The sequence below is a fragment of the Genypterus blacodes genome, unplaced genomic scaffold (genome assembly GCF_046128005.1).
Source record: "Genypterus blacodes isolate CSIRO-AG114 ecotype Tasmania unplaced genomic scaffold, CSIRO-AGI_Gbla_v1 ptg000093l_1, whole genome shotgun sequence".
Classification (NCBI taxonomy): domain Eukaryota; kingdom Metazoa; phylum Chordata; class Actinopteri; order Ophidiiformes; family Ophidiidae; genus Genypterus; species Genypterus blacodes.
This window is the reverse complement of record NW_027466897.1, coordinates 194,474-221,716: the sequence shown is the minus strand read 5'-3', so window position 1 is coordinate 221,716 and position 27,243 is coordinate 194,474. Positions and strand designations below refer to the sequence as shown.

The window sequence follows — 27,243 nt, the reverse complement described above, 5'->3', positions numbered from 1 at the left end:
CCATATATGTGTGTCCAGCATGTATTCAGAGATATTAGCTTTTACGGCACAGAGCACAGTGGGATGACACAGGACACAAAATCACGGGATGAGAGCTGCATATTTGTGACTTTTGACAAGCAGGCCATGGCTACATTGGACATGTTTGTGCATGCGAGCAGAGATCAGTGACAGACCACAAAGCTCTCTCTCTCTCTCTCTCTCTCTCTCTCTCTCTCTCTCTCTCTCTCTCTCTCTCTCTTGCTCACTGTCTTCCTCTCTCTCATAAGCACTCCCTCCCTCCCCCCTCCCTCATTCTGTGTGTAGTATATGTGTAAGTGTGCAAGTGTGTGGGTGTGTGCATGTGTGTATGATAAACCCCACTGGTGGAGTAACAGTAGACTGGCAGTATTCCCAGACTGGGTTGCATTAGACATGCACACTAGCAAAGCTCTTCAGGTCGATGTTCCGGCTCTCCGGCATTGCAACTCTCTGGCATGACTTACCCACAATACTTTTGGAAACAGGAACACAAAATCCAGATTCCCTCCAAAGTCACATAACAAAATCCAGGAAAAAATGGAATCAAATACGAATTCTACGTGTGTGTGTGTGTGTGTGTGTGTGTGTGTGTGTGTGTGTGTGTGTGTGTGTGTGTGCGTGCCCGTCTGTCTGACTGCCTATTCGCCTGCCTGCCCGCCTGCCTGTCTGACTTTCTGTGTGCACGTCTGCATGGCGTGCATCATCCGCCCCGTGTGTGTGTGTGTCTGTGTGTGTTTAAGCAGGACACCAACATTGACTGTTCACTTATCATATTACCATCTGCATTATTTAAAGCTTCGATAAACAGTCTTATGCCAGCGAGACACACTGTAGACACAGAGAGGATGGAGGATATGGATGAGGTGATGGCTTGGGGGGGGAGCAATATTCCTCCATTGTGCTCATAAATAACTCTGGAACATCAACATCTAAGATATTAACTTCTTAAACACATAAAAAGTGTTCACCCACCAAGCATCTTCACCAAACCTACTATAACAACCAAACATTTCAGGTTAAATATTAGGGAAATGCGCATAAAATGACTCGTACAATCTTTAGGTGATCCAGCTCCTACAGCCCTGCAGTGAATCGCACCTCTGTGAAGGTTCATTTGAGTTTTTGTTGACTCCATGTCAGAGGGGTGCTGATTGATGTGCTGAATCAAGTCTATGGTAATTTTTGCGGTTGGACTAAGAGGAGGTGGAGGTGGATAAGGTTGCGTTACAGCAAAACACGTTTCTCATATTCGGTCCCTTTTAAATGAAGGCAATGGAAACGCAAGAAACACGTTTTAATGTTGGAAGGGAACTCAAGCTTTGACAAATGTGTAAACTAGTTAAAGAGAAAGATCGGCTTTAATAGAATTACCATTTGCTTTGATGTGTCTTTGTAAACCAGTTCTTAATCACCATCAGCTCAGATCAAGCAGATGAGCACCTATTAATAATCAATAAAAATGATAAATATCCCTGGTTACTCTACATTAAGATTGTTGTTTTATCTTTACAAATCATTTACATTCATTATTTATTCAACTTTACTCAAAATCATAACAAACAAACAAACTTTCTGCAGTAATCCTGCAAACAGACGTGGATGAAAACATTACCTACCGGCTAGGAAGCAGTTGGCAAGGCAACATGCCACGGCCTTGAATGGACGCCTCTCTGATAGCATCAACAAAAACTAAATATTGTAAGGGTTTGTTGCAGAGGCCTGTGTATTGTTTTGCTCCTAATTTGGCAGCTCTGCGTTTCTACAGATAGATCATCATCACCTACCTACCTACCTACCGTTTGTAAAAAGTTTAATGTAGAGAAAATGTAGACATCATATGTTGTGCTTCGGCAGCTGTGGGGGGGCTCATGGTTGACGTCAGAGCTGTGTGTCTCTGTGGGGGCTCGGTGTACCGTCAGAGCCGCGGCAGGAGAGGCTGCTGATTGGCTTTGTTCAGCGGGGTTCATTAACAGGTTTCGTGGCGGTGCTCAGAGGCTCACCAGGCCTGGCTGGGTTATCAAAATACTGAGACAGTGAGCTCACTCACACAGCGGTGAGGTCACTTACCAGAGTGTGGCAGCCTGACCAATCATCACTCAGCCTATTATCATGGTATGCAGTGTTGCTATGAGTAACAGAGACAAGCAGTGCCTCGGTTCTTAATGATGCCTGATGCACTGGACACTATTCTATTCTATTCTATTCTATTCTATTCTATTCTATTCTATTCTATTCTATTCTTCTCCTCCTCACACTTCACCATCCTCTCTCCCCTCCTCTCCTCGTGTTTAATGTCCCCTGCAGCAGTGTTTTCTTCCTGCTTCCCCGTGGCAGGTGAGCATAAACACGCCAAAGGACTGAAAACAATGTTAATTAACCGATCATTAACGAATTGAGGCAGACCCCAGAGATCTAAGTAGTTGCCCACCCACCTGCGTCTCACCATTTCACTAACTGGACTGTTAATGACTAATCAGAGGCGAGAGTGATTAGATCGCCTCCTAATGAGAAGGATTTATGATTGCACGAGTCTATTGTGCTTTAAAAAGTCAAAGTCTCACCGCTGAAGGGAAACAATGCTGAGGTTTACACGCCGCTGGTAGACATGGCCGACCGGAGTTATGTGCACCCACCTTGAAACGCCACCAATCAGAAGAACACCCTGACTCACTGAGCATATTCTCTCTCTCTCTCTCTCTCTCTCTCTCTCTCTCTCTCTCTCTCTCTCTCTCTCTCTCTCTCTCTCTCTCCCTCTCCCTCTCCCTCGCCTATCTGTGTATGAATGCTTACTGAGAGGAAACGATAGATGCAGACATTCCACAACCCATATTCCCCCTCACTCTATCTTGTTGCCATGGGAACCGAAGCAGACGGGAGACAGGTTCATATCGTCCTCCCTCAGGTCTCTAGTCACAGTCTCCTTCTCTCTCTCTCCCTCCCTCTCTCTCTCTCTCTCTCTCTCTCTCTCTCTCTCTCTCTCTCTCGCTCTCTCTCTCTCTCTCTCTCTCTCTCTCTCTCTCTCTCTCTCTCTCTCTCTCTCTCTCTCTCTCTCTCCCTATGCTGTCAGAGCCGGCTGCTCCTGTGTGGGCCACTGATACTCGCTGATTAAAGGAAGTTATAATTTGATTTTCTCAGCAGGCACCGTTTAATAGAGCAGTTTAACTAAAGCTGTGCCATCCCCAGGGCTTATAAAAAGAGAGGGAGATAGGGAGGGAGAGGGAGAGAGAGAGAGAGAGAGAGAAAGGGTGGGTGAGCGGGAGAGAGACTCATACTAATCCCAAACACTGAGCAATCACCACGCCACTAAACTCTCCCACTCACTCTGTCGTTCTAATTCTGTTTGCCTATTTTAACCCCCCGTCTCCCCTCCTCTGTGCTTCTCCCTCTTTCTCTTGCTCTTCCTCCACCTATTAATCTGTGCTTCCCTCTGCCCTCCCTCCCTCCCTCTGTCCTCCTTCACTCCTTTCTCCCTCCTTCGAGCGAGAGAGAGAGAGAGAGCAAACGAGGCAAACATGGGAGGGCTGGCTTCTCTGTGTACTGGCTGGCTGTATTACTGGCCTATTGTGATAATAGCGTTTAATTATCCTCTCAGCTAAAATCAGCTCCATCACTCTGCCTCTCTTCCCTTTACCCACCCATCCCGCTCCACCCCCCACCCACCCGCCTGTGGTGTGTCTAATACTTCCCCCTACCGCCCTCTCCCTCTGTGCACCTCTCTCTCTCTCTCTCTCTCCATCTCTCTCTCTCTCCCCACCACTGCCGCCGCCGTCACCACCACCACCACCTCCACCGCCGCCGCCGCTGCCGCTCCCCCACCCTGTTCTCCAGCTATTTCAGACCCATTTAGCGGGATAAGCATCTTGAGACAGACAGAGGGGTTTTTGCTCTCTTTCACAGAGAGGCGAGGAGAGGATATGGAGACTGGCATCGTCGGTGCCCGCCTCAGAATACCAAACAGGGCCCGGGCATCTTAATATGCAGTGTGGGACAGAGGATGAGATCAAAGAGAGGCACAGACAGACAGAGAGATGGGTTGGGGGTTTGTGTGTGTTTGGTGTGTGTGTGTGTGTGTGGGGTGGAGGGGGGGTTACAGAGAGAAAGAGAGGGACAGAGGAGAGAGATATATAGAGAGGGAGAGCGTCCTCTCATTTCTCCTCATCCCAGCATCCTTTCCTTCTCATCACCGTTTCTGCACTGCTCTTCCGCATCGCTCCCTTGACCCTAAGAAAAATCGACAACATAATTACCAGGCGCAGGCGCGTTCACTCCTTCTTTCTTTCTGCTCAAAAAAACGTATCATGAATGCCTGCACGGCTGTTTGTGACTCACTCTGGCATGTGTGTGTGTGTTTGTGTGTGTGTGTGTGTGGTGTGCTCTTGCAATTTGGTGGTGGCTGTGTGTGTGGGGGGAGTGTGTGTGTGTGTGTGTGGGGGGGTTGGTTACCTTTGCCCACCTCCCCCCAGCCCCTCTATCTCCTCAGTCAATTAAGATGGTGAGTAGCTGTCCCTGAAGCGGCGTAGACAGGCTAAATGAAAAGGCAGTGGATGTGAAATATGAATCATTAGAATACTGCAAGGACGGCGCTGGGGAGAGGCGGGAGGTGTGGGGGGGTGAGAGGGGTGTGGGGGGGGGGGTCTGGTACTGAGATAAGGAGAAAAAGGAATGGAAGAGAAGAGAAAGGGGAGGAAGAATGAGAGAGCAGATAATAAAAGATTAACGTCACGCCTCTCAGGGTGGTGGAATTTCAAAACCCTCCAGATCAAATTATTTATCCCTGTCTATAAAGACAGAGGAGAGATTGGGAAAAAGGGGGCTGATAGAAGAGGGAGAACAGAAGGGGCGAGAGAGAGAGAGAGAGAGAGAGAGAGAGAGGGAGAGAGAGAGAGGGAGAGCGGAGGAAAATGGAGTAGAATGGAAGAATGGAGCAGAGACCTCTCTCACTCTCTTTGATGACGGTGCTGACAGCAAAACAAATGCCCCGGTGTGTGTGTGTGCGCGCACGTGTGTTTTGTGGCCGCGTGCACGCCTCAGTTCTGAGACAGAGAAAGAGAGAGAGACGGAGGGAGGGAGAGAGAGAGAGAGAGAGAGAGAGGGGAGAGAGAAAGTGCAGGCAGATGTCTGCGTTCGCTCTGTGGGAGGCTCAAGGCTGTTTGCCGAGGACAGAGAAAGAGAGGAGGGAGGAAGACGAGGGAGAGAGAAAGAGAGGAGAGGATTAAATGAAACCTGTTTCCTTTTGATTCGTCGCTAATTTGCAGTGAGATGAAGACCACAGAGAACACACCACCTACGCAGCTCCACACCACACACACCACTCGCCCAAGTCTCAATGGAGTTCACTTGGGCAACCTGACACAGACACACACACACACACAGTCCATACACCCACACAGGCAGACACACACACACACACATATTCACGCCTTTCTCCCCAATGACATTGACATTCCTCTGCATGGACGCTGTAACCCTTGTTTGGTTTCACCTCTCTCTCCTCACTTTTACATTTCTCACCCTGCTTCCTCCTCTCACCATCATCCTCCACCCTTTTATTTCCTCAGGCAAACTGTTACACAAATACTCAGAAATGCCAACAGATTGTGTTGCACACGTCGGCTCCTCACACACACAAACACACACACACACACACGCCCGCGCGCACACACACAGGCGCAAAGTCCTTCCTCATTAGCCCTGATTCCCCCTGAGTGACATCTTTAACAAAAGGATGCAGCCTCTGCCGCCATGGCAACAGCCTCCTCCATCTCAATGCGGTGCTTCAGACTGTTTACATGATGGGATCTTTCTTTCTTTCCCTCTCTCTCTCTCTCTCTCTCTCTCTCCTTCCTGCGCTCTATCGCCCTCTCTTTCTCTTTCTCTTTCTCTTTCTCCCCTCCCTTTTGTCTTTCTCTGTATTTGTCTCGGCTTGAATTCTCTCTCCTCCTCTGTCTCCCATCACTACTCTCTGTCCTCCTCTGTCTCTTGCTCCCTCGTCTTCCTCTGGCTGATACCGGCTCCTCTCGCCTGCTGCCTAATGATTGTTTTTATCTTTACTAGCGCAAGTTTGCTGCCCAGCCATTGAGGGTGTTCCATAGGGACCACCTGTTTGCCAATCGGCGATGATATATAGGTCTGAGGCGGGAAGGAAGCACGCCTGTGTGTGTGTGTTTTGTGTATGTGTATGTGTATGTGTATGTGTGTGAAACAGTGTGTGAGGGGGCTCCAGGAGGCTCTGATATCTAGGCCACAGGAGTCCAAGGCAGCCAGTGTGTCTGGTGTCACAGCAAATCAACTGTCAGCTGTACACCACCTGCCCGCCCACACATGCTTGTGAGTGTGTGTGTGTGTGTGTGTGTGTGTGTGTATGTGTGTGTGTGTGAGTGAGCACACATATACACATACGCGCGTACGCCCGAAGTCTGAGGCAAGAGACTAAGAATAGAACACCCAGAGTGTTGCCTTTTCTCTCCCCACCTCCTCTTCCCACTCTCCTCTCCTCCTGCCACCAACAACGGTGTTTTGCAACTGGCCTCCAACACGATACGAATCTGTGTGTGTGTGTGTGTGTGTGTCCCCAGAGCTCAAGCCCGGCCCCTCCACGTCCACAGTGAAATGAGTCACCTGCACTGGGCCGCTCCTCTGAGGGTCTGGGGGGTACAGCAGCTGTGAAGGTCTCCTTTTTTTTAAAGGAATGTGGGTAAGCCCACATCCACAGCCCTCTGGTGTTCTCTGCTTATTGACAGAGTGGGAGGGAGGACCAGGATGCAAAGTGGCTGAAAACACACAGGAGAGAAGCTTCTGAGGCGGGATTCGATCCGAGGCGGAGCAGGGGTGTGTGCGGTTTCGGGAGGCAAAAAGGTCTCAACCGCTAAACCATCTCCGGGGATGATTTACAGGGCCGGCACGCACCTTAATGTGTGCAACGTAGACGTATTACTCAAGACGGTGTGTGTGTCTGTGTGTCTGTGTGTGTGTGTATGTCAGTGTAAGGAGCGGTTTAGCATTAGCAATCCCCCTCTAGGATCTAAATCCACATAATACGTGTGATGCGTGAGGGTTTGAGAGTGCTGCTAATGCGTGCAAGTTGGTGTTATTGAGCCTATTTTATGTATGTGTGTGTGTGTGTGTGTGTGTGTGTGTTTGTGTGTGTGTGAGTGTGTGTGTGTGTGGTATGCTGCTCTCAGTCTGGTCCCTCTGTTTCTCTGCTGTCTGTGGCCTCCTCTTCCACATGAATACTAATGTGCTTCAAACCCCAGAGATCAACCCTCCTCCCTCCCTCCCCCCTCCTCCCTCCTCCCTCTCCCTCCTCCCTCCCTCCCTCCTTCCATCCCTGCCTTCCTTCACCACAGTCTTCATTCGTTTCTCCTCCCCCTTACCTCTCAACTCCTCTCTCTCTCTCTCTCTCTCTCTCTCTCTCTCTCTCTCTCTCTCTCCCTGTCGTCTGCCCTTTTACACCCCATCTTTCTCTCCTCCCCAAATTTGCCCCCTCCCTCACTTCCTCCTTCCTGCCTCATTTTCCCATCCCTCCCCCCCTTCTTCCCCCTTTCCCTCGCCCCTCTTCCTTTAACCTTTCCTCCCTTCCATTTTTCTCTCACATTACACGGAGAAAATCTTTTTCTCATCATCACCTTTTTACCGAACACCAACCCTTTCCCCTCTCTCTCTCTCCTCTCTCCTCTCTCCTCTCTCCTCCCCTCCCACCTTGTCCCCTCCTTCCTTTACAGTACACCTCCTCGAGGGGACATGTAAACCAGGTCAGCGCGGCCCGGGTGTCTCAGCTGTATCACTCAGGTGTAGGTGTGCGCCAACGCAGACGTGCACAAATTAAAAAATGGGTGCACGCCTGTGTGTGTGTGTGTGTGTGTGTGTGTGTTTGTGTGTGGCGCCTTCCACGGCTAATGAAGCATTCCCCCCTCTCAGCCTCGTACCAGCGAACCGACTGCTCCAATTACGTAAACACCTTCACCCCGACACAATTTGACATCCTGAAAATTATTCACGGCCTAATTCATTTGGAATTACATCCACATTTCTCAGCCTTTTTACCACGAGCCCTGGAAACAGCTGAGAGGCGAGCGAGGATGAGACGATGAGACGGTGTTCAGTTTCTCGTGCAGAATGCAGGCAGACTGCTGCTCCCCTGTAGCCGACTGCTGACTGGATGTTCTGAAACTTTACTGCTTTTCCACACACACACACACACACACACACACACACACACCACACACACACACACCACACACTCACACACATAAATGATCAGTGTGGAAATAAAACCCTGTGACTGCCAACAGCAGGGACTATTTTGCGTGCGTGCATTCATTTGTGCACGTTCAGTAGTGTGTGTGTGTGTGTGTGTGTGTGTGTGTGTGTGTGTGTGTGTGTGTGTGTGTGTGTGTGTGTGTGTGTGTGTGTGTGTATGTGTGTGTGTGTGTGTGTGTGTGTGTGTGTGTGTGTGTGTGTGTGTGTGTGTGTGTGTGTGTGTGTGTGTGTGTGTGTGTGGTGTGTGTGTGTGTACGTGCGAATGGTAAAGAGAGATAGGGGGAGTGAGAGAAGAGGAAGAAAATGGGGGAGGAGGGTTCAAAGAATGTCTGTGTGTGCAGTCATTGTTATCGAAGAACAGAAGTGAGGTGTGAGCGGTGTGTTCACATCATCACACACACACCAGAGTCAGACCGGATTGTAGGACATTCCTGTTTGTGTCAGGAAACAGCAGAAATGTGTGTGTGCGTGCGTGTATGAGTGCGTGTGTGCCTGTGTGTGTGGGTGGGTGTGCGTGTGTGTGTGTGGGTGGGTGTGTGTGTGGCTGCGTTCGTGGGCGGCAGTGGGAATGATGAGGCCAGGCATAAGGAATCCTGTAGGAATCCATCTCAGTCTGCATTCCTCCTAATGTAGAGCTGAAAGCATTTAAGAAGCAGGGAGCAACAGGCTACCAAAACACACACACACACACACACACACACACACACACACACGTATATTCTTAAGACAATAACAGCCCCTACTGGGGAGAAAATACATAACACGAACAGACATATCCAGCTATGAACGCAGGCGTTGTGTGTGTAAGTGTGTGTGTGTGTGTGTGTGTGTGAGTAAACCCGCTCACAGACAGACGGGTACGGTGGCCCCCAAGGTCCAAAACGCAACGACCTTTCATCCAACAAATGAATATTTCAGACAACAGAGGAGGAGCTGCAGGTGCCCACTGTCGCTCTGATTCTTCATTTTACCTGAAACTATCCTGAGCAGCATCTTCATCTTCCTCAGGGAGCTCCTCAACATGCCTGCCCACCACCTTTAAACCCCTGTGAAGATGATGGGAAAGAGAATGTGACGTCCCTGTGATGATTGTAACCTTGTTTTGCCTTTTCTCTCTGCTTTGCGTCGTGTTAAGATGAACAAAATGGGATCTTTGGAAAAATTAGATTTCATATCGAGTGAACAAGTCAACAACCGCCTACAGTCTGAAGGTGGAGCTCATAGTTTAGTTTGGTTGATCATCTCAAGGACTGAAACCTCTAAGAGCGACCATCAGTGTAAAACCTATCATTAGACATCGATAGATACAATAAACAAATCATAACTTTGTATTCGGTGTTGATTTCTGCACAATTGTCATGTTGTGTTGTTGTGTGTTGCACTTGAGGGCCCAATGTGAGCCGGGCTTCAAACACAACACACACTGGGCTGGGCTGGGATTGTTAGTAAACAGATTAAAGTGGAGAGGCGATTTCACAGGCAGACATTCACACCCACACACACACTAAACACAGACACAGATAGTCAGATAGAAGGCACAGGCACACGCACATGTACATGGAAGCGTCTGAGCGTGCGTGTTCTGTGTGTGTGTATGCGTGATCCAACACACATACAATCCACACTGCAGGACCACTTCAGGTTTCATCATCTTCTTTCTTTTTTTTTTCCACTCTTTCTCTTGAGAGCCGGGGAGGGGGAGCTGGGGGTGTCTCATTCCCTCTTTTGTTGCTGCCGGGCAGAGAGAGAGAGAGAGAGAGAGAGAGAGAGAGAGCAGACCCATTCACACCCACGCAACACTGGCTCCCTCCTCTTCCCACTCTCTCTCTCTCTCTCTCTCCCACACACACAAACACACACGCACGCACACACAACAGGCACAAAGATACAACATCAAAGAGCCCGACACCACCGGATTACTTCAGCCACACACTGCCTCTTTCTCAATCCGGCTCTGTTCCTGTCGCGGAACAAACCTCCACCCCCCCTCCCGGTCGGCCACACTTGGTACGGTCCAAGCATTCCTGCCAAGTAGCTTTCACACATGGAGGGGAAGCTTGTCTCAAGCAATTGCTGACAAGCTACAAACAAGACAGCCTCCTCTCCCCTCTCTCTGTCTCTCTCTCTCTCTCTCCCCTTCTCCCTCTCTCACCTCCCCATGCACTCGCCCCTATTGCGCCCACCACACACACAACACACGTCTGCTTTTGCTGCCACCCATCCTCACTCCTTACCCTTTCCACCCTCTCCATCCCCCCTCCTCTCTCCTGTACTCCCTCTACCTCCCCCTCACACACACACACACACACACACACACTCCTCCCTCCTCCCTCTCTGAGAATGTGGGGGCCCCACTAGCATAAATTGTCAGCTGTTCCTGGGCGTACTCTCCACGGCTCCCTAAACTCACATAAGCCTACATGTGCAGGCGCTGGTAGGATGGGGGGGTTGGGGTGCGGGGGGTAACCCAATAAGCAGTGCTGGTTATGAATTTGAAAAAGTATCCCAAGGACCCCGAATAATGCTGCAGTCTGGTGGCACTGAAATGTTATACGCCATAATGAGCTGCAGCTGATGCTTAGGCGGACGGAGGTACGGAGTCGACATTAACATACTTTTTAGCCATTATCATCAAGGCAGAGCTTTGTTATGAGCACGCAGGGCTTCAGCTGTGTCTTACTTCATACTCCCTGTAAGACCACAGGGCTCATCGCAGGGGTCACTCAGATTTGACCTTTTGAGACTTGAACCTCAAACATCAACCCCCCCCCCCCCCCCCCCCCCCCCATTATTGCTGTTTGTGTAATAACATCCAGACGCTTCAGAGGCGGTTTAATGAAAAGAGCTGCGAATGTTGTTGTTGTTGTGTTTCTACGTCGGGTATTTTTAGAGACGCGGCGGACTCAGAGCCACAGAGAGGTCGTCCACAATGGGGGGATGTCGAGGTTTCTAGAGATTGAGGGCTGATGTGGCTGGAACCATTTTGCATTGTAGTCTCATTGTTAGAGAGAAGCTCATCCACTACTGTAGGCTGCCATCTAGTGCTGGGTGGATGTACTGCTCAGTGTGGTGGACTTGGAAGTGTGTTGAGCCAAAAGGGGATTGTAATGAGATCAGGGTCAACTCAGATCCTGCATCAGAAAGGGAGTGAAGAAAAGAACAAGTAAGAACACACACATGGTCTTCTCCTATTATTGTTGGTAATAAATGATAAATGAAAACGTCACAAGTCTAAGATTTGCATGTAATAGATCATCTGCATGTGCTGCGATTAAGAACCTGGATGGATCTGTGTATGTGGCTTTGATCTTCAGTGTCCCAGCAGCCGCCACGTCTCCGCAGGCTTCCCCCCCCCCAACATGAAAGGCTCCATCAGGAAGCTTTAGGACTCAGCAGTGACCTCATATTGGCCGTCAACCATTTGTTTACACTTGTAAAGGACTTCTATAGAAACCTCTCCTGCATCGTTAAGGTGACTTGCAACACCTCTGTCTCTGCAGCGGTGATCGTTTCTATCCATCAACATGCTGACAGTAAGTATTCAAGCATTGCTCCTGTTGTACCATTAACTGTTTCTATTGTTTTCTTCTGTTGTGGCACAAAGAGCATTTTTTTCTCCAGATGAGTCAGTGAAGGAACGCTCGACTCAACCTCATCTTCATTTCTTCCTATTTAGAATTCTGCAGTCGCACACAAGCGAGTCAGGGTCATCATCATCATCACAACATCTCTGTGAGGGGAATATGAATGCACCAATATTCTGAAGGCCATTCCTCTCATCATAGAATGACATGCACCATTAGAAAAAGGTGACACCTAGTGTTATGAAATGATTACTACCACAGAATATAAACAAATGACTGTTCCAGTGGAAGGATCCTCTCTAATTTACCTCAACCACAGCGTTAGATAACCGAGAACTCACATAAAAACCACATAAAACTGTTAAAATAAGACACAAACAACATGATATAAAAGGCAAAAATTTATTTAGTCTTTTAACAGATAACATGAGACAATGCTCAATTTCTGAAACATCATAAATGTCTCTTGATGTGCACACATTGCATGGATTCAGTAGGAGGAAGATTCTTAAGTAGATCATGAAGACAAAAGTGTGTGGATTAAAAGTAGGAGAGAGGACTGATAAAACATCTGCCAAGATACATCTGGGTGGAATACTATTCAGAAATTCACATTAAGAATGAAACGTAGTTCCCTTTTTTTTGAGGATTGGCCCGCCTTACAAACAGACAGTGGACTACAAAGGACCCTGCAAACACACATGCAGCGCCGTAGTCAAGACCCGACCCCCCGCCCAGTCCATATAGGGTAGTAAGTGAGATTTACGCATATCAATATGTAGGGAGAGAGAGACAAGTCAACCTTAAAGACCAGATCACCGAGGAACAAAGACCCACTGAAACACCCAAACTCGTCTGGCGACTTCCAACTTCAAGTACTGCCCCCCATCCCCCAAGACCAAAGACCCCAACCCCCCCACCCCCCCTAAAATTAGCATCACTTCAAGTAGTCCGTGACCTCCAGCCTTCAATTTCATCGCCGCCTCTTAGGTTTACAACAAAAGCCATAAGTGCACTCCAAAAATGTTCATACATAGAAAAATAACGCTAACAATAAGTAGTAGTAATAGTTATCACAATAACTTTAAATTTCATTTTGTACAGAGCTGTGACGTCTAAACCGTGGATGTGGCGTTCCCCACCCCCTGAGAGTTATGTTCAAGTTTTTACCCGTGTGACGACGGAAACGCAAACAGGATCAGGAGCCTTGGTAATTAAATAAAACATTTGCAAACACTGACGACAGCAATTATTACAATCCAGTAACTCGTTTCCTTTTCTACACACCGTTGTGCTTGTAGGACACGGTTACGTCTCGCGTGTACAAGCGGCTGCTGACCCCACAACCCTGTGCCCCCCTCCTCCTCTTCCTCCTGGCTCAACTGCTCTCAGACACTCACAGCCTGCACCCTGGAAGAAAACAGAACAATGTTGAAGATACAGACTAACCCAAGACATCACACAACAATGTCAACTTAAGTGTGTAGACAAATCCTGTGAAAAGCGCACAATAAAACAAAACACTTGCACGATAATTCCTTGTTTTTTCTCATTTATTTGTTTTTAAATTACAGAAGCCTATAGATACATAAAGCTATTAAATGTCATCACATGCACAAGAAAGGTTCACGAGTCTGAAAGGTGTGTAGGAGCTTTTTGTCTCCCTCCAGTTCATCTTGTTTTCATATGTAATGAATTGCAAAGTCTGTCTTTCTTTTAAACGTGTCGGCCGCTCGGTTCTGGCAGCTTTTGTGAGTCTTTTTAGCGAAGGCGCGTCACCTTCACCCACCTCAGGAGGCGGCGGCGATGCAGGCTCTGCATTTGTACAACTTCTGGTCGTGGGTGCGAATGTGGTTCCGTACGTTCCTCAGTCGGAAGAACGTCTTGCTGCAGAGCTGGTGACGGGAGAGAGGAGGTTTAGCTTTGCGGCGGATAATGAGCAGATGAGGATGAAGGTGAGGTGGTGTGTTGAGGGCTGCCGCTTACCGGACAAGGCCAGTGTTTCCCCTCGATGTGCCTGAGACGGTGTGTGATTAGAGCGTCGCAGTCCCTGTAGGAGGTGTTGCACTGCAGACAGGTGTGGGCCGTCTTGGGGTCCTTGGTGGGGGCTTGGCTGCGAGGACCCCGGAGCTGCTTTAGCCTCGCCCGGCGTATCGACTCCAACAACACGCAGCTCCTGCTACTCACCGGGATGAGTTTACCTTGTTGCTGTAGATAGAGAGAAGAGGAGGAAAGACACAGTGTGAATGTCGACATAAAGCACAAAGAATCTTTCTGATCAAGAAATGTCAACAGCTTCATCTCCACCGCCCCCCTCTGTCTGTACCTTTGGCGCAGCTTGTGTGGTCTTTGAGGCTGTGGGTTTGGCCAGGATCCTGGAGCTGGTCCTGGGTTTCTGAACCCGGCTTTGGCTCACGCTCCTCTCCTTCCTCTCCCTCTTCACCGGCGGCGGGGCGGCCACCCCTCTGGTCCTAAGCGCCCTGTGCCGGGGCTCCTCGGGCCCGAATTGCTCGCCCACCTGGGACACGGAGCGGGTGAGGCAGATGTCCACGCTTTCCTCCTCCTTCTTCACTCCCACCACCGGCACGCCGGCCGGCCGACAGAAGCTGAACAGGAAGCCGGAGTCCAGTAGTTTGTTGGGGGGCTTGCTCTGGCGCTTGCCCAAATCTGAGGCGGGTGGGTCGGGGAACTGTTCGGCTACTGGCACCGGGTCGGCTGGCTCCTCTTTAATGACTTTGTACAGAGGGTGGTTGTAGATGGACGGAGGAGGAGCGTGGTCTGAGATCTGGACCTCAGCAGGTTCTTTATCCTTCACTGTGTGTCTAACGTCCTTAAGCCCATGACTCTCTGCCTTCTTTGCCTTCTCAACGCCCTGCTTGAGCTTGGACTTGGTCTGTGATCGGGTGTTGTTGTACCGAGGCGTCCTGGCGGTGACTTTACTTCTGCCGTGTGACAGTGAAGGCAGAGGCGTGTGGTGAGGAAGAGGACCTGAGATAGAGAAGTCAGCTGGTTCGTCTTTGACCCTGACCGTGTTCCTCACCAGGCTTTTGGTGCAACGGCGTGGAGGCAGCTGGACAGGAAGGCGCCCGCTGTCTGTCCCCTTGCGTGGGGAGCGTCTGGTTGCCCTGGACGCGGGCCTGAACATGTCTGGCAGCGGTCCTTGACTTCTCATGCTCCTGTCGCATGGAGGGACCCGTAGAGGAGCTGGCCTGGTCTTCTTCGCTGTTACCAACACCGCCTTGCCGAGTTGACCCGCCGGCTTGGTCTTGGCTTGCTGATTGAGGAGGTACGTGTTGACAGGGTCACAGAGGGGAAGCGCCAGTGTCAGGTCACCGAACGCCAGTCCCGGGGATGAAGGACGGGGTTTCCTCCGCTTGGTCAGTGAATAGTTGTTGGCCTTCAGCTTCCTCAGCCGTTTCTTCTGCCTCCAACCAATCAGATCCTCTGGTCGGGGGAGGAGGGCCGTCCTCTGGAGGCCCAGAACATTCATCAGCTTGTACTTTTCCTGTGCTCGCTCGTAATCCTCTTCGTCGTCTGCCACATCCACCACTTCTTGTTTTATCCTCACTGGGCTACACACGGTGTCGACCATTGTTCTGGAGGTGCTGGAGACCGGGGGGATAGATGGAGATTTTCTATTCCGGCGAGGGCTCTCTGGGCGCGGCAACAACATCTCCACCTGCTGTGCCGCCCCGGGACTGGAGCGGAGGAGGCGTGGAGAGGAGGGAGGGCGCGTAGGGGAGCTCAGGAGGGCTATGGCCTTCTTAGGGGAGGGAGATTTGAAGTCCATGAGTTTCATCCTGTGTGTGGGACTCAGAGGAATGCCACCTAGGTCCTGGGGTTGCCGTGTCGGCGTTCGCCGCAAACTACGCCTGGGGCTGTCATCTGAGAACCGATCTGGAGATTCCAACCTCATGCTAAAACGCTCGTTCAGGCTGTCCTCTTCTGACACCCTCTTTCTTTTTCTCTCCTTCTGGTGTCGGTGGAGTTCGTGGTAAGGACCGGCGCTGGCTGAGGTGAAGCCCCGGTCCGGAGACTCCATCCTGGGGCAACATGAACACTCCTTCTGCTCCTTCAGGAGAGCGGTGCAGGCCTCCACAGCGGGCCACATACCCAAGTGACGGGCCAGGGTGATCACTTCAGGGAGGTCCTCCTGCCGAACACACATAGTGGAGGAGTAGGAGAAATCAAGAAGGGACAGAAGGTTCTCCTCACTGAAACCTGGGGAAAAAGAACAAAACAAGTGTGTGAGATGAATGAGATCACCCTGAGATGAATAACGTCATCGTAAATAATGGACACAGAGAGACAGCTGGAAGAGAACAGGAGTATCACAGGTGTAAACATGAAGGAAAGCTTCATCTTAACAATCCAAAACAGGTAAATGAAAGCAGAGGGTGAAGTCTAACTTATACTTCAAAATGGAGAGACAGACAGGCACTAAAGGTGAACCGATTGGTCACACACAAACAAAGTAATCTGGGCAATTTGGATTTCCACATCACCTTACCCGCATGCAAGGGTGGCAGTAATGACCGTGTGTTTTGTTATTGAATCCTCCCACTAGGAGGAAAACAAGAGCACGGGGGAAGGGAACAAAACAGCCGACTGGCACCACTACTTTTCTTACTTCCACTTCTGCCTCTAGTTCTCATTGTGGTTAGTACTTCTGGGTGCACACAGGTACAGGTACATTAAGTGACCGTTATAACTTTACTAGCACTGGGGCCAACCGGTCTCACCTGTGAGGTCGACGTCCGCCTTCCCATTCGAGTCCATCTCTGTGAAGATCTCTTGGAAGTGGTCGCTCACAGCTGCCAGCACAGCTCTGTGGGCTGAATAGGATTGTCCGTTTGTCCTCAGAGTGATGTCACAGAACTGCCCTGCCTCCCGCTGGCTCCTCAACTTCCGCAAAACGTCGGCACCGTGTGACGCTATTGTCTTTGAGACGCAGCCTCTGCCGCCTGGCTTCTGAGGGACAAAGACAGAGAGGCAGTGAAACAAAATGTCGTCATTACAGAGGAATAAAAGTGCTATTGGACAGTACAATTAAAATGAAGCAGTAGTAGCAACAGCAAGTTTAAGATGTTGAATACAGAAGGGCAATCGGTTTGTTTGCCATGAGGTGGTGTTAGTTTACAGATCAGCTGGACTTTACCTCTGTTATCCTGTGCTGGCTCTGGCACTCCGGACAGCCGCGGACATAGTCTCTAATCTGGAAGTACATTCCTGTGGAGATAATTAGATCAACATCAGTCTGTGAAGCAAAAGTTAAGGCAGAACCAAAAATGAAAAGCGGTCAGCAATGGTCAGTAACCAAGCAAAGATGATTCTCAGGCAACTGGTCTCAGCGGGGAAGACTTAAAGTAAAACCGCTCAAAAGAGAAGCTTCTTCAGATCTGACTGAGCAGTGAGGGTGTCCCAGTATTTAAGCTTGTGGAGGCACCCTCGGGGTCATGGATGCTCCTGATTGGTCGACCCTGATCATGACCCATCAGGAGTATCAACAACCCTGTATTTGCATATTTAATCTGCTCCTACCTTGACAGGTTTCTCCACATTCTGTTTATCTGCTTGAGTGCTTAGCAAAATACAATGAGGCAAAAACCAATGATACCTGTGAGGGACCTGAGCCACAATGTTAAAGCATTATGGAGGCCGAAACCCATGTGATGACCTATGAAGTCAGATGATGACGATCTATGAGGTCAGAAGATGGAGGCCGGTGAAGTTCTTACCTTCCCACCAGTAGTTTTCAGCGACGCATTTGTAGGTCTCCTCCAGGGAATGGTGATGGAGGCCGGGCCGCCGGTGGTGGAAGGTAGAGACGGCCTCACGCCTCCGGTCTGCATCCAAAACCTCCCGGTAGTTGATGAAGCCTTTCTCCAGCTTCTTACGGTACATCAGCCCGTCGATCACCTCAAAGTTGGACGAGCACATCATCGGCCCACGCCCTTTGAAACTCCCGACCGGTTCCATCCCCGCGACTCTCTCTCGGTCTCCGTTTAACCACGGTTCGGACCGACAAAACGTCTCTGCCTTCCCGAAACGAGGAGCGTTTTTGAGTCTGAAATCACAGGCCATTCCTGCCGTCCCGTCCGGATCGGTACGATGGCGGGGCTCGGACTGTCCCGCAGCCTCGTCCTCGTAAATAAACACACAAACACTCGACCTTTTATGAGCTCAGCGTGGAGAAACTTGCCCACCGCCTCGAAACAAAGTCCATGTGGAGACGGTGACAGGAAACAGCACCGGCGAGTTAACGAGTCGTGACGATCACACTTTGACAACCCGGTAGCGTTAATCTGATGACCACAGACCCGGTTTAACTCAGCAGCAACATCCCTCGTTATGGCTTATCAAACGTGTTTACTCAACAGAGGGCCACGTTACTTTAAACTAGAATGAGTCTTTAAGGGTCTGGATGGTAGCTAGCTGTAGTATCATGAATGTCACTTCTCCCATCGATCAAACAGTTGTCGATAACATCACAGGTCGGTTATTATCGTTGCGGATTGTCTTCGGAATCCCATTTGGTCATATTTCACAAGATATTCAAGGTCTTACGATACATCAATGCGAATGTTTGATGGGGGTTGATGAGGTAAACGCGCCAATAACGCCAAACAACTGATGTAAAGTCAGAGTTCCATAGCAACCGCGTAACGGGGGCTCCAATGGCAACTGGTGTCGCTTATCAGCCGTGTCTCCATCTATTTCACACACCGGGGCTGGCCTCCGAGTCCGAACGGCGACGGGGAGCCTTACCTCCGGCGTTAACTTGAGGCTTCTTTTCGTCAACTCCGGTCGGAAGCAACATGATGACGCAGCTATCTGCCCAGCATCGCCACTTCAACGGTCTACACAAGCGAGGTTGCTTCTACGCTCAGCCCGTAGTGTCGCTATTCACCGCCGGGTCTCCTCAAAAGCGGGTCAACACACTGCGGTTGGCAGGCGGTGTGTTTCATGTCGCTCTGGTTGACTCAGAGCCGGTCAAATCATCAACAATCCAATTAATAAACTCGTCACCTTGTTTGTTGCTAAACAGCCGCCAAGCCGAGTTGCCATACAGCCCGCCCCCGCACAAAGCCCATAAGCAAAAGCTTTAAAGAGACCAACTGAGACGAAATGTGATTGGTTGACGGAACTGCCACTCAACTGGTGTTCCTGCGCGTGCCTCTAGGTAGGTTGTTCGCACACTATTCCAGCCAAACTGCTGCCTGTCTCACTGGATCTACTTCAACCTCTGGAAATGGCCCCGCATCTTTACTAAATAACAAAAGAATAATAATCTACACTGCTGAATAATTTACACATTTGTTGTTTTCATCATCTCATTTAGTCTCAATTATTGTTACACAAAAAACTGAAATAGCCACACTGATGTTTCATGTCTGCCTAACTTAAGTGCCTTTAAATCTGTTGTTTTGATACAAATATTCACTGTGAATTCTAATTAAATCTGTGAAACAAACTGTTATCAACTCATCAGCCTTCAAAGCGACCACACAGTCATGTTGTTCACAAATGCTTTATTCAACAGTAGGAAGATACCTCTTGAACATGTGAATTTTAAGCAGCTAGATACCATTGAAGAGGTACAGATGTAGAATCCCCCCCACCCCCTCCAATACAAAACCTGCGGAACAACTCTGTGAATCTAAACTACTGCTGCTGCCGCGTTGTCTGGGAGGTGATGGTTCATCTCTATGGTAATTTCGGACTGTTCGTTAGCTGTCATTGTATTGCATTGTATAGAAGAGTGGTTTAAATGGTCTTCTGTTGTTTCAATGACGCAATCCAACAACACCACTGAACCTACACTCTTACATAAGTGAAGAGTTGAATCAACATCTCTTGCAAGCAGACAGTGGCAACGAAACACCCAAACCTATCAGCCCTGCAGACATTGGATTAATTGATCACATACGGTCCCTCAGATTGGGACTGAAGGGTCCTATTCAAAACCTCCTATTCAGTGGACCACTTGTTTCTTTTGTAGTCAAGAGAAGTAGAAATACGATACAACACAATTAGAAAAAGAACAGTTTTTTTACAAGAGCACTTCAGCATGTAAAAGGTTAATCACAATAGAATACAGTTTTTTATCAGCTACTTGTTTATGAGTCATACCAAAATAAAGAAGAGTCATAAATACAAGAAATAAGACGCAATAACAGCAAAGGCTTGTTGTTTTATAACAGCCAAGCACAATGTGAGGTTAAATCTTCTAGTTATCGAATACAGACACACTTCAGTATCAAGCAATCACTAAATCGCTTGCACTGAAGCTGTTTGAATACGCCGCTCCCTGCTGTACACACACACGCACACACACACACACACGCGCACACACACACGGCTATTATCATATCACCACAGTATTCTCATTCAACTCTACTGCTGGGAGCTGTTGGCAGGCGGGTCGCTGGTCTTGGGGCGTTTAGGCTCAGGAGGCTGGCACACAGGATCGGTCGGAGGGGACGGACGTTCTAGAGAAACATGATCAAAGATTTGCGTGATGTACAAGTGCACTTGAAAGTCTGGAAACTTATAGGAATAGATGGTTAATAATGATATGGATTTTCGTGTGTGTGCAGCCAAAAAGTCTTACCATGTTTAGCCTTCTCGGTGGAGGAGGGAGTGGCGAGAAGTGAGCTGCCGGCTGGAGACCGCAGAGCGACAGGAGTCAATGACACTCGCCTGGAGACGACAAGAAAAAAGCACAAGTGTGCGGCTTTGTTATGAAAATGATTACACGCGAGTCAGTTTAACGATAGAGATCATGGAACACAAAAGGTAGAAAGCCTGAAAATAAATAAACCCTTCTGCATGGACACACTCTACTTCGCTGGTGTAGGTTATTCAAGGCACGCAGATGTTTCAAGTCACAAATATAAACCAAACACACACAGAGCTTCCATTGTCTCTGGGCAGAGTCATCATATTATGATGATCGTGTCCAGAAATGACCACAATCCAGACATAAAAACATATTTTTCTATGTACTGTGTGTAGTGTTACATGATAACTCCTCTTGTATTTACCTCGGGGTGGGTCCCTTGGGTGTGGTGGGCTTTGGGGTGCTTGGCCCAGGGGTGCTGGCACTTTTGATGATTTTAGGGGTGGAGGGGGTAAGCGGGGCGGTGCGTGGCTGGGCTGCAGAGGAGGAGGCGATGGTGGGGGCGTTCCGTTTGGGAGTGGAGGGTGCACTCGTGCTCCCAGGTGTTGGGGTCGAAGGTGCTGGGACGGCTGCTTTGGCGGGAGAGGGCTTCCCCCAGCCCTCCAGGGTGTTGAGGGTGATCCTACGGGGCTGAGGCTTAGGCTTGGTTTTTGGGGTGGTCTTCTTCTCATCTGTGGAGGGGGTCGTGGACGGGGCGTCTTTGCTCTGGCTGGTTTGGGATGTGGCGGCAGGGGCAGAACTTGGCGGCTGGGGCGCGACAGGCGGGTTCTTAGCCACTGAAGCCTTCTTACCCTTTTTCTCGAGACCAGTGCACGGGACAATGACCTCCAGGGTGGGGGGCTCTTTCAGAGGGGTGCCCAGCTCCCCGGGAGAGAAGGAGAGGAAGGAACAATAGCCGTCTGTGGAAGACACGGCGAGGAAGGAACCATCACCAGACCTAAACAGGAACCACAAGTCAATTGATAGAATACAAAAGTAATGGTTACATTGTATTAAAATGTACAGCCGGGGCCCTGCTATTGTGCTTAGTGACTCACTGAAGAAAGGAACTGAACATCATTCACCTTCTTATTTACGCCTGCGTACAGTTTTGGTTTTAGAATAGTTCAGAATAAGCAAAGGGACCGATAGTTTACCAGGCCAGGTCGCTGAGAGTGTGGTAGTGAATGTTGGACACCAGGCCAAAGGGAAGGGTCTGCTGTGTGTCGTACAGGAAGACGGAGTCCTCAGATGCCACTGCGAACACCATGCGGTATGGCAGCTGGAAGAGGTTAGGGAGAGTTTGGATAGAACCATCTGTGGGACGGAATTGGAGGGAAAATGAAGAAAATGCGCAAGAGAAGACAGCATGAAGAATACTAATGGTTTCTCTAAACTAATGGGGCATAAATCTTTACCTTCTCCCTTCTTGGTCCTCAGTTCAAAGTAGACAGGGCAGCATCGCACTGCTAGTGTGGCTTTGGCTGGACAGGGTAAGTGGGCTATGGGTCTAAAAGACAGAATAATTAAGACAGAATAATTAACATCGACTAACTACTGCATTAGAGATGCATTATGGGATAATGTCTAAATATGAATACTGCACTGTTACCTCTTGAGGCTCTTCCTGGAAAAGATAAAGGTGGTATTCGTAACGTTCTCGCCCGCCTCCACGCACCCCGCTGAGGTAAGAAAAGGGAAACAAGAACAGCATCTCAATACGATTCTGATGAGAAATAAAACAACATAAGAAACGTTGGGTTTGTTTTTATACCACAAACCTGGAGCGAGCAGGAACGAGCCATCAGGTGTGAAGGAGAGGCGCCGGAAGAATGACCTCATACTGTCATCGTGGAACATCCTATACTGCTTGACCTGTAGAGTAAGAGAGAAGCAATGCAGTACCAGCGTTTAAATCATTCCTTTCACATAAGCGACATAAAATCTGTACCAATAAACCTCATTAAGGTCACGCCAACACTGACCTCCCCCTCGCCGTGCGGCCCAGAGCTCATCTTACTGACGCAGAAAGCCTTCTTCTTGGTGTGAGCGCTGTACACACGCATCACTCTGAGAGGGAGGAGAGCAGAGCGCCACAAAGCAACACAGTCAGTACAAGACACAGCAAGAGTTGGAGAGAAAACGTACGCCACAGTGTGTGTCCTTCTTCTTACCTGTCACAGCTGAGGGTGGCAACGTACTGCCCCAGAGGGTCCCAGGTCACACCCTGCACGTAGCTCTTATGGTCGTTCAACATACACAGTTTCTGTCCTAAACACACACAGTCAGATAAGGAGTTGAAGTTAGATGATGATGATATTATTACAGATATATTCATCACACAATACCAAACTACTGTGTATCTCTGGAACCAAATAGAAGAGAAAAGGCTCAGCTTACCTTTGTTGACGTCCCACATGATGGCAGTGTTGTCAACAGATCCAGACACCATGGAATTCCCATCCCGGGTCCAGCAGATGTCATACACGTCCTCGATATGTCCCCTACAAACAAGTGGAGACACGGACCAGTCTGAGTGTGTGATGCAGAGATGGTGAAAGACTTAGAGACATGAAAATGAGCTTAAAACTGCCTGATGTGACAAACGGGATCCTCCAGGTTCTCAGTGGAATAAGTAGGTAGTAAGTGTGTGTTCTGTTCTTGCCTACCTGAGTGTCTTGAAGACGGACCAGCTCTCCTTGTTGTGCTGAGCATCTTCGTCCTCCTGGAACAGTGGGACCTGCTCCGGCTCCTTGCTGTCATTCAGCTTCCACAGCAAAATAGCAGCATCTGTGCCCAATAACACCACACACACACACACACACACACACACACACACACACACACACACTCAGCTAAAGTGATTTAATCTTGGGCATAGCATTACTTTTGTATACTTAAAGTTGGACCTAGGCGTTTAATACAAGAGATCTTCATGTGTGTGTGACATACCGTCTCCTCCAGAGGCAAGCAGCTCGCCACTGGGGCAAAACCGCACCACGTTGACAGCCTTGGTGTGCCTCGCTAGATTAGACAGGAAGTCCACTGCAGCCTTCCCATCTGAGCCCATCTCAACCCGCCACAGCTGCAGCAAAATCAGGACAAACGGCCAATAACTCATCTACATCACCCTGTTGACACTCATAATAATAATAATAATAATACAATCCCTTACAGTCCCACATTATTGAACATATACATATAGAGATGCAGGCCCGAAACAAACACACTTGCACAAGTGGAACCTGCATACATGCTACAGCACATGCAGTGATGGAGAGATGCGGGTGAGGGGGCTGCCCAAAGGAGGCCCCCGGGATCACTTTCTGGGGTTATGTGTTGTTATAAATCCATCTCCTGGGCACCTAGGCAGTGCCCAGGAGATGGATTTATAACAACATGCTGGTGCTTTGACAACAACAATTACTGATAAACCTTTTAATCAGCATAACAAAGTGCAGTTTGGTGATAAACATGCTTCTCTGGTGACAAAACATGTATATAGAGAGTTTTCTCCCCTTTAGCTGTTTCGTCGTTGGTTTACTTCCCAAGAGCAACCCTTCTTAGCCTGAATATGAAAGGACAGTAGGAGGGACGTGCTCTGCGTGTGCTCACTCTGACTGTGGTGTCTACTCCGGCTGTGGCCAGGCGACGAACGCGTCCATCCGCGCTGTGCTGGAAGTCCAGACTGTAGACGGGCTCCTTGTTGTGCCACGCAATCTCACACGTTACGACCTTCATTCTGTTATAGCCAAACTCCTGCCTGTGCAACAAGACACAATCATTAAACCAGACCGACGTGACAGGAATATATGCACATTTAAATACCGCATTAAGGGTTACAGCGCGCCACTTTTACGTAAACTGTTCAGTTATAAATGTAAGAGTTTAACATACATGTTAAACTTCGAACGACACTTAAGTACCTTACGTTATGAACGCGACAGCAAAATCAAGCACATTCTATTTATTGTGATATTTAGGAGTGCAGTTCTTTACCCTGTCTTCTTTATGACGACTCCGGTGATTTCCCGCGTTCGATTCACTCAAAACTTCCGGTTAAGGAAGCTGCTGTGATTGGACGGGAACGCGGAAGAGGCAGAAACCGGTAATCTCGTTGCGTCACGTCCAGAAATAACAGAATCAAAACAAGGCTTCTAAAATAACAATTCTAACGCAAACTGCACGCTTTATGATGTTACACAGCACGTGGGCGTCTTATATTTCTTCTTATATATAATCAAGCCCAAATGCTGCATGACAAGTCACTTCCGTAGAGGTTTCTCTATTTGGATCGATTGCAAAACCGATAAAGGTTCCTGTACCTGTAACACCGAATGGGAGAATACACAGGCTCTTTTCATTGCTTTTGCTAATATGTTAATATAATGAAAATAGGTTCTTCTGAGGAAATAATATCCTCATAAATTCAATGTATAACAGATAACAGGTGTCTCTAGTAAAGCAAACAAAACGTGTTTTTTCTCAGTTTTGCTTGATATGCCTTAGAAATTCACCTTCCTGGCATATATTTTACCAACAACCAAATCTCTTTAAAGAAGTACCTTGTATTCAATCCAGAGCATTTTTAACCTTTAACCTTTTGTCTCACCTCCTTTGGTAACTTGGCAATGAATACGAGCTGGAAGAAGCTTCACTTCACATCAGGATGCATTTGTTTTTTGAAGATTACTTTGGCAGACCAACTGAAACAAAGTATGTCTATACTGTGACATTTAAAACAGTAAGTGATTGACACAGCGATTAAAGTGTTAAGACTTTATTGAGAACTTTAAGAGAAAACCAAGACATGCAATTTTGCTTTGAGTACACTGTATCATTTATGCTTTGTCTGAATGCTCATTAAACAGATTTCCTTTCAATATGAAAAGGAATGAGTCAATCAAATATTTACATCTGACGATTCCTTCATTGTTTCTTTGCTTCGCTCCTCAGTCCTGACACAATGGACTCCTCATCAGAAAGAACCTGTACAAGGATCTCATCAATGACGTCACACTCATAATTCACTTGGTCCAGGTCCAGAGCAGGCACAAAATAAGAAAGAAGATGTCCCACATTCTGTCTCAGCTGCACCAGACTGAGCCAGACAAGGAGAGGGAGAGAGAGAGAGAGAGAGAGAGAGAGAGAGAGAGAGAGAGAGAGAGAGAGAGAGAGAGAGAGAGAGAGAGAGAGAGAGAGAGAGAGAGAGAGAGAGAGAGAAAACAAACCTCTGCTGGGGTGTTGAGTTGATCAATGACCTTATCACACATGATAAATCAAACAGTGTGATTGATCTTCCATCAGACCTACCTTCTGGATGCACCAGGGATTGAAGCTGTGCCAAAGGCTCCTGTCCCTCTTGCCTCTCGTGGAACTGCTTGCGTTGGAGAATTACGTGCAGTGCGTGAAGTTGAGCGGCTCAACTTGAGCTCTTCACACTTGGTTATGCAAAGAATGGAGAGAAAAGGGTTAATAGCAAAGATACAACCAGTGCACCTATTTCCAATGCACTTTTTCAGCAGTAAAGCATGTCTTAACGTGTCTCACCCGTAAGTGTAACTCATCCCGCTCCCGGTTGCTTTGATTCAGTTGTCGGGTCAGACAGTCAACGTGCAATGCAATCTCATTATCTTCCTGTTTAATTTCCCTTTTCTCATTAGCAGTAGCGCTGGGATTGGCCTCAGCAGCATACAGTAAAGCCTCTTTCTCCTTAATCAGTTCATCAATCTTCCGTTTGGCCTTCTCAAACAGGCTTTTGTAGTGTTGGGTTTCTTCTGCTTTTTCTGTCTGGCTGGCTTGATGCATGCACACTTTTACACTGGTCTGAGACATTTCCTGAAGTCTGGTCTGCACGTTGTGTAGCTGCTTAGTAAGATGAACCACTTGATCTTTCAACAAATCTCTCTCCTGGGCTGTTGCCTGCATGAGCTCTAAGAGCTGGTCTTGCTGCTTCTGTACCTCATTCATATCAGGGAAGTGTAATGAAGAAAACGTTTGGGCATCTGTATAAGAAGGTCCAGCAGCTTCCTCATGTTCCACTCCCATGAGCCATGTCTGCTGTCCTCCTGTTTGTGTATCCCCAGTGCCCTGCTGCTGGACGTCTCTCTGTTCAAGACTGAAGACTTGGGTGGCCACCTTCAAACTCTGTGCATGTCCATCTCCATTTGGCACGTTTCTCGCTGTTCTCTTCTCCTTCTCAGTTTGATGTTTAACCTCTATTTGTTTCCTTTTCCCTTTACCCTCTCCTTCATCCTTTACTTTGGATACTTCTGTCTGGGTTGCAGAAGTGGATGGCCCAGATGGGAGTGCTGCAGAGGCAACACCCGCAGCATCATCACCCAAACTCTCCATCAGTGGTTCAGAGTCGCTCTCTCTCTCTCGATCGTTCTTCACCTTGGTCGGGTCAAAGTCTGGTTTCTTTGGTGTAGTGGCTCGTCTTGCTTCCTCTTCAGCATATAAATGTCACTTCTTCAGTTGTCAAGCGCAAGATGAGACAAATATGCGCTCATATGTACAATCAAATGTACGGTCAAGGAACTACTACTTCCAACAGTAAAACTACTTAAATAAACAACAGTGATGCCATCACTCTAACAAAGTAATGTAATTTAATTACTACAGTGATGTCATCCAAACTTAAATACTTGTAACAATAATGCAATATCATATATCACTCTATGGAAATGTAAAGTTTTGAAGATGAGTAAATAGTAA

General features: G+C 48.4%; 3 protein-coding genes across 6 annotated transcripts; all 3 read right to left on the bottom strand.

The window, feature by feature from the left end:
- Positions 1 to 12,258: 12,258 nt before the first annotated feature.
- Positions 12,259 to 18,938, bottom strand: LOC143007702 (uncharacterized). Of its 3 annotated transcripts, none has more exons than XM_076159145.1 (7): positions 17,603 to 18,938; positions 17,023 to 17,093; positions 16,607 to 16,835; positions 14,191 to 16,085; positions 13,851 to 14,072; positions 13,654 to 13,759; positions 12,259 to 13,274 (listed from the first exon to the last, which is right to left on the bottom strand). In XM_076159145.1, the coding sequence occupies exons 1-6, from the start codon at positions 17,946 to 17,948 to the stop codon at positions 13,655 to 13,657; spliced, it is 2,868 nt and encodes a 955-aa protein (XP_076015260.1). In that variant the 5' UTR covers positions 17,949 to 18,938; the 3' UTR covers positions 12,259 to 13,274; position 13,654. The 3 variants fall into 3 exon arrangements, with proteins under 3 accessions (XP_076015260.1, XP_076015262.1, XP_076015261.1); XM_076159147.1 differs by having other exon boundaries at positions 16,607 to 16,832; XM_076159146.1 differs by lacking the exon at positions 12,259 to 13,274 and having other exon boundaries at positions 13,404 to 13,759.
- Positions 18,939 to 19,392: 454 nt separating this feature from the next.
- On the bottom strand, positions 19,393 to 24,567 carry LOC143007708 (chromatin assembly factor 1 subunit B-like). Of its 2 annotated transcripts, none has more exons than XM_076159155.1 (14): positions 24,526 to 24,567; positions 24,142 to 24,289; positions 23,479 to 23,611; positions 23,196 to 23,316; positions 22,927 to 23,030; positions 22,701 to 22,797; positions 22,512 to 22,596; positions 22,308 to 22,401; positions 22,139 to 22,208; positions 21,945 to 22,036; positions 21,684 to 21,843; positions 20,912 to 21,484; positions 20,479 to 20,567; positions 19,393 to 20,356 (listed from the first exon to the last, which is right to left on the bottom strand). In XM_076159155.1, exons 2-14 carry the CDS (start codon positions 24,265 to 24,267, stop codon positions 20,262 to 20,264), a joined length of 1,839 nt encoding a protein of 612 aa, XP_076015270.1. In that variant the 5' UTR covers positions 24,268 to 24,289; positions 24,526 to 24,567; the 3' UTR covers positions 19,393 to 20,261. The 2 variants fall into 2 exon arrangements, with proteins under 2 accessions (XP_076015270.1, XP_076015272.1); XM_076159157.1 differs by having other exon boundaries at positions 24,453 to 24,539.
- An 853-nt stretch (positions 24,568 to 25,420) lies between these two features.
- On the bottom strand, positions 25,421 to 26,974 carry LOC143007667 (MORC family CW-type zinc finger protein 3-like). Its single transcript, XM_076159088.1, has 3 exons — positions 26,077 to 26,974; positions 25,840 to 25,967; positions 25,421 to 25,627 (listed from the first exon to the last, which is right to left on the bottom strand). Exons 1-3 carry the CDS (start codon positions 26,878 to 26,880, stop codon positions 25,456 to 25,458), a joined length of 1,104 nt encoding a protein of 367 aa, XP_076015203.1. The 5' UTR covers positions 26,881 to 26,974; the 3' UTR covers positions 25,421 to 25,455.
- Positions 26,975 to 27,243: the final 269 nt, after the last annotated feature.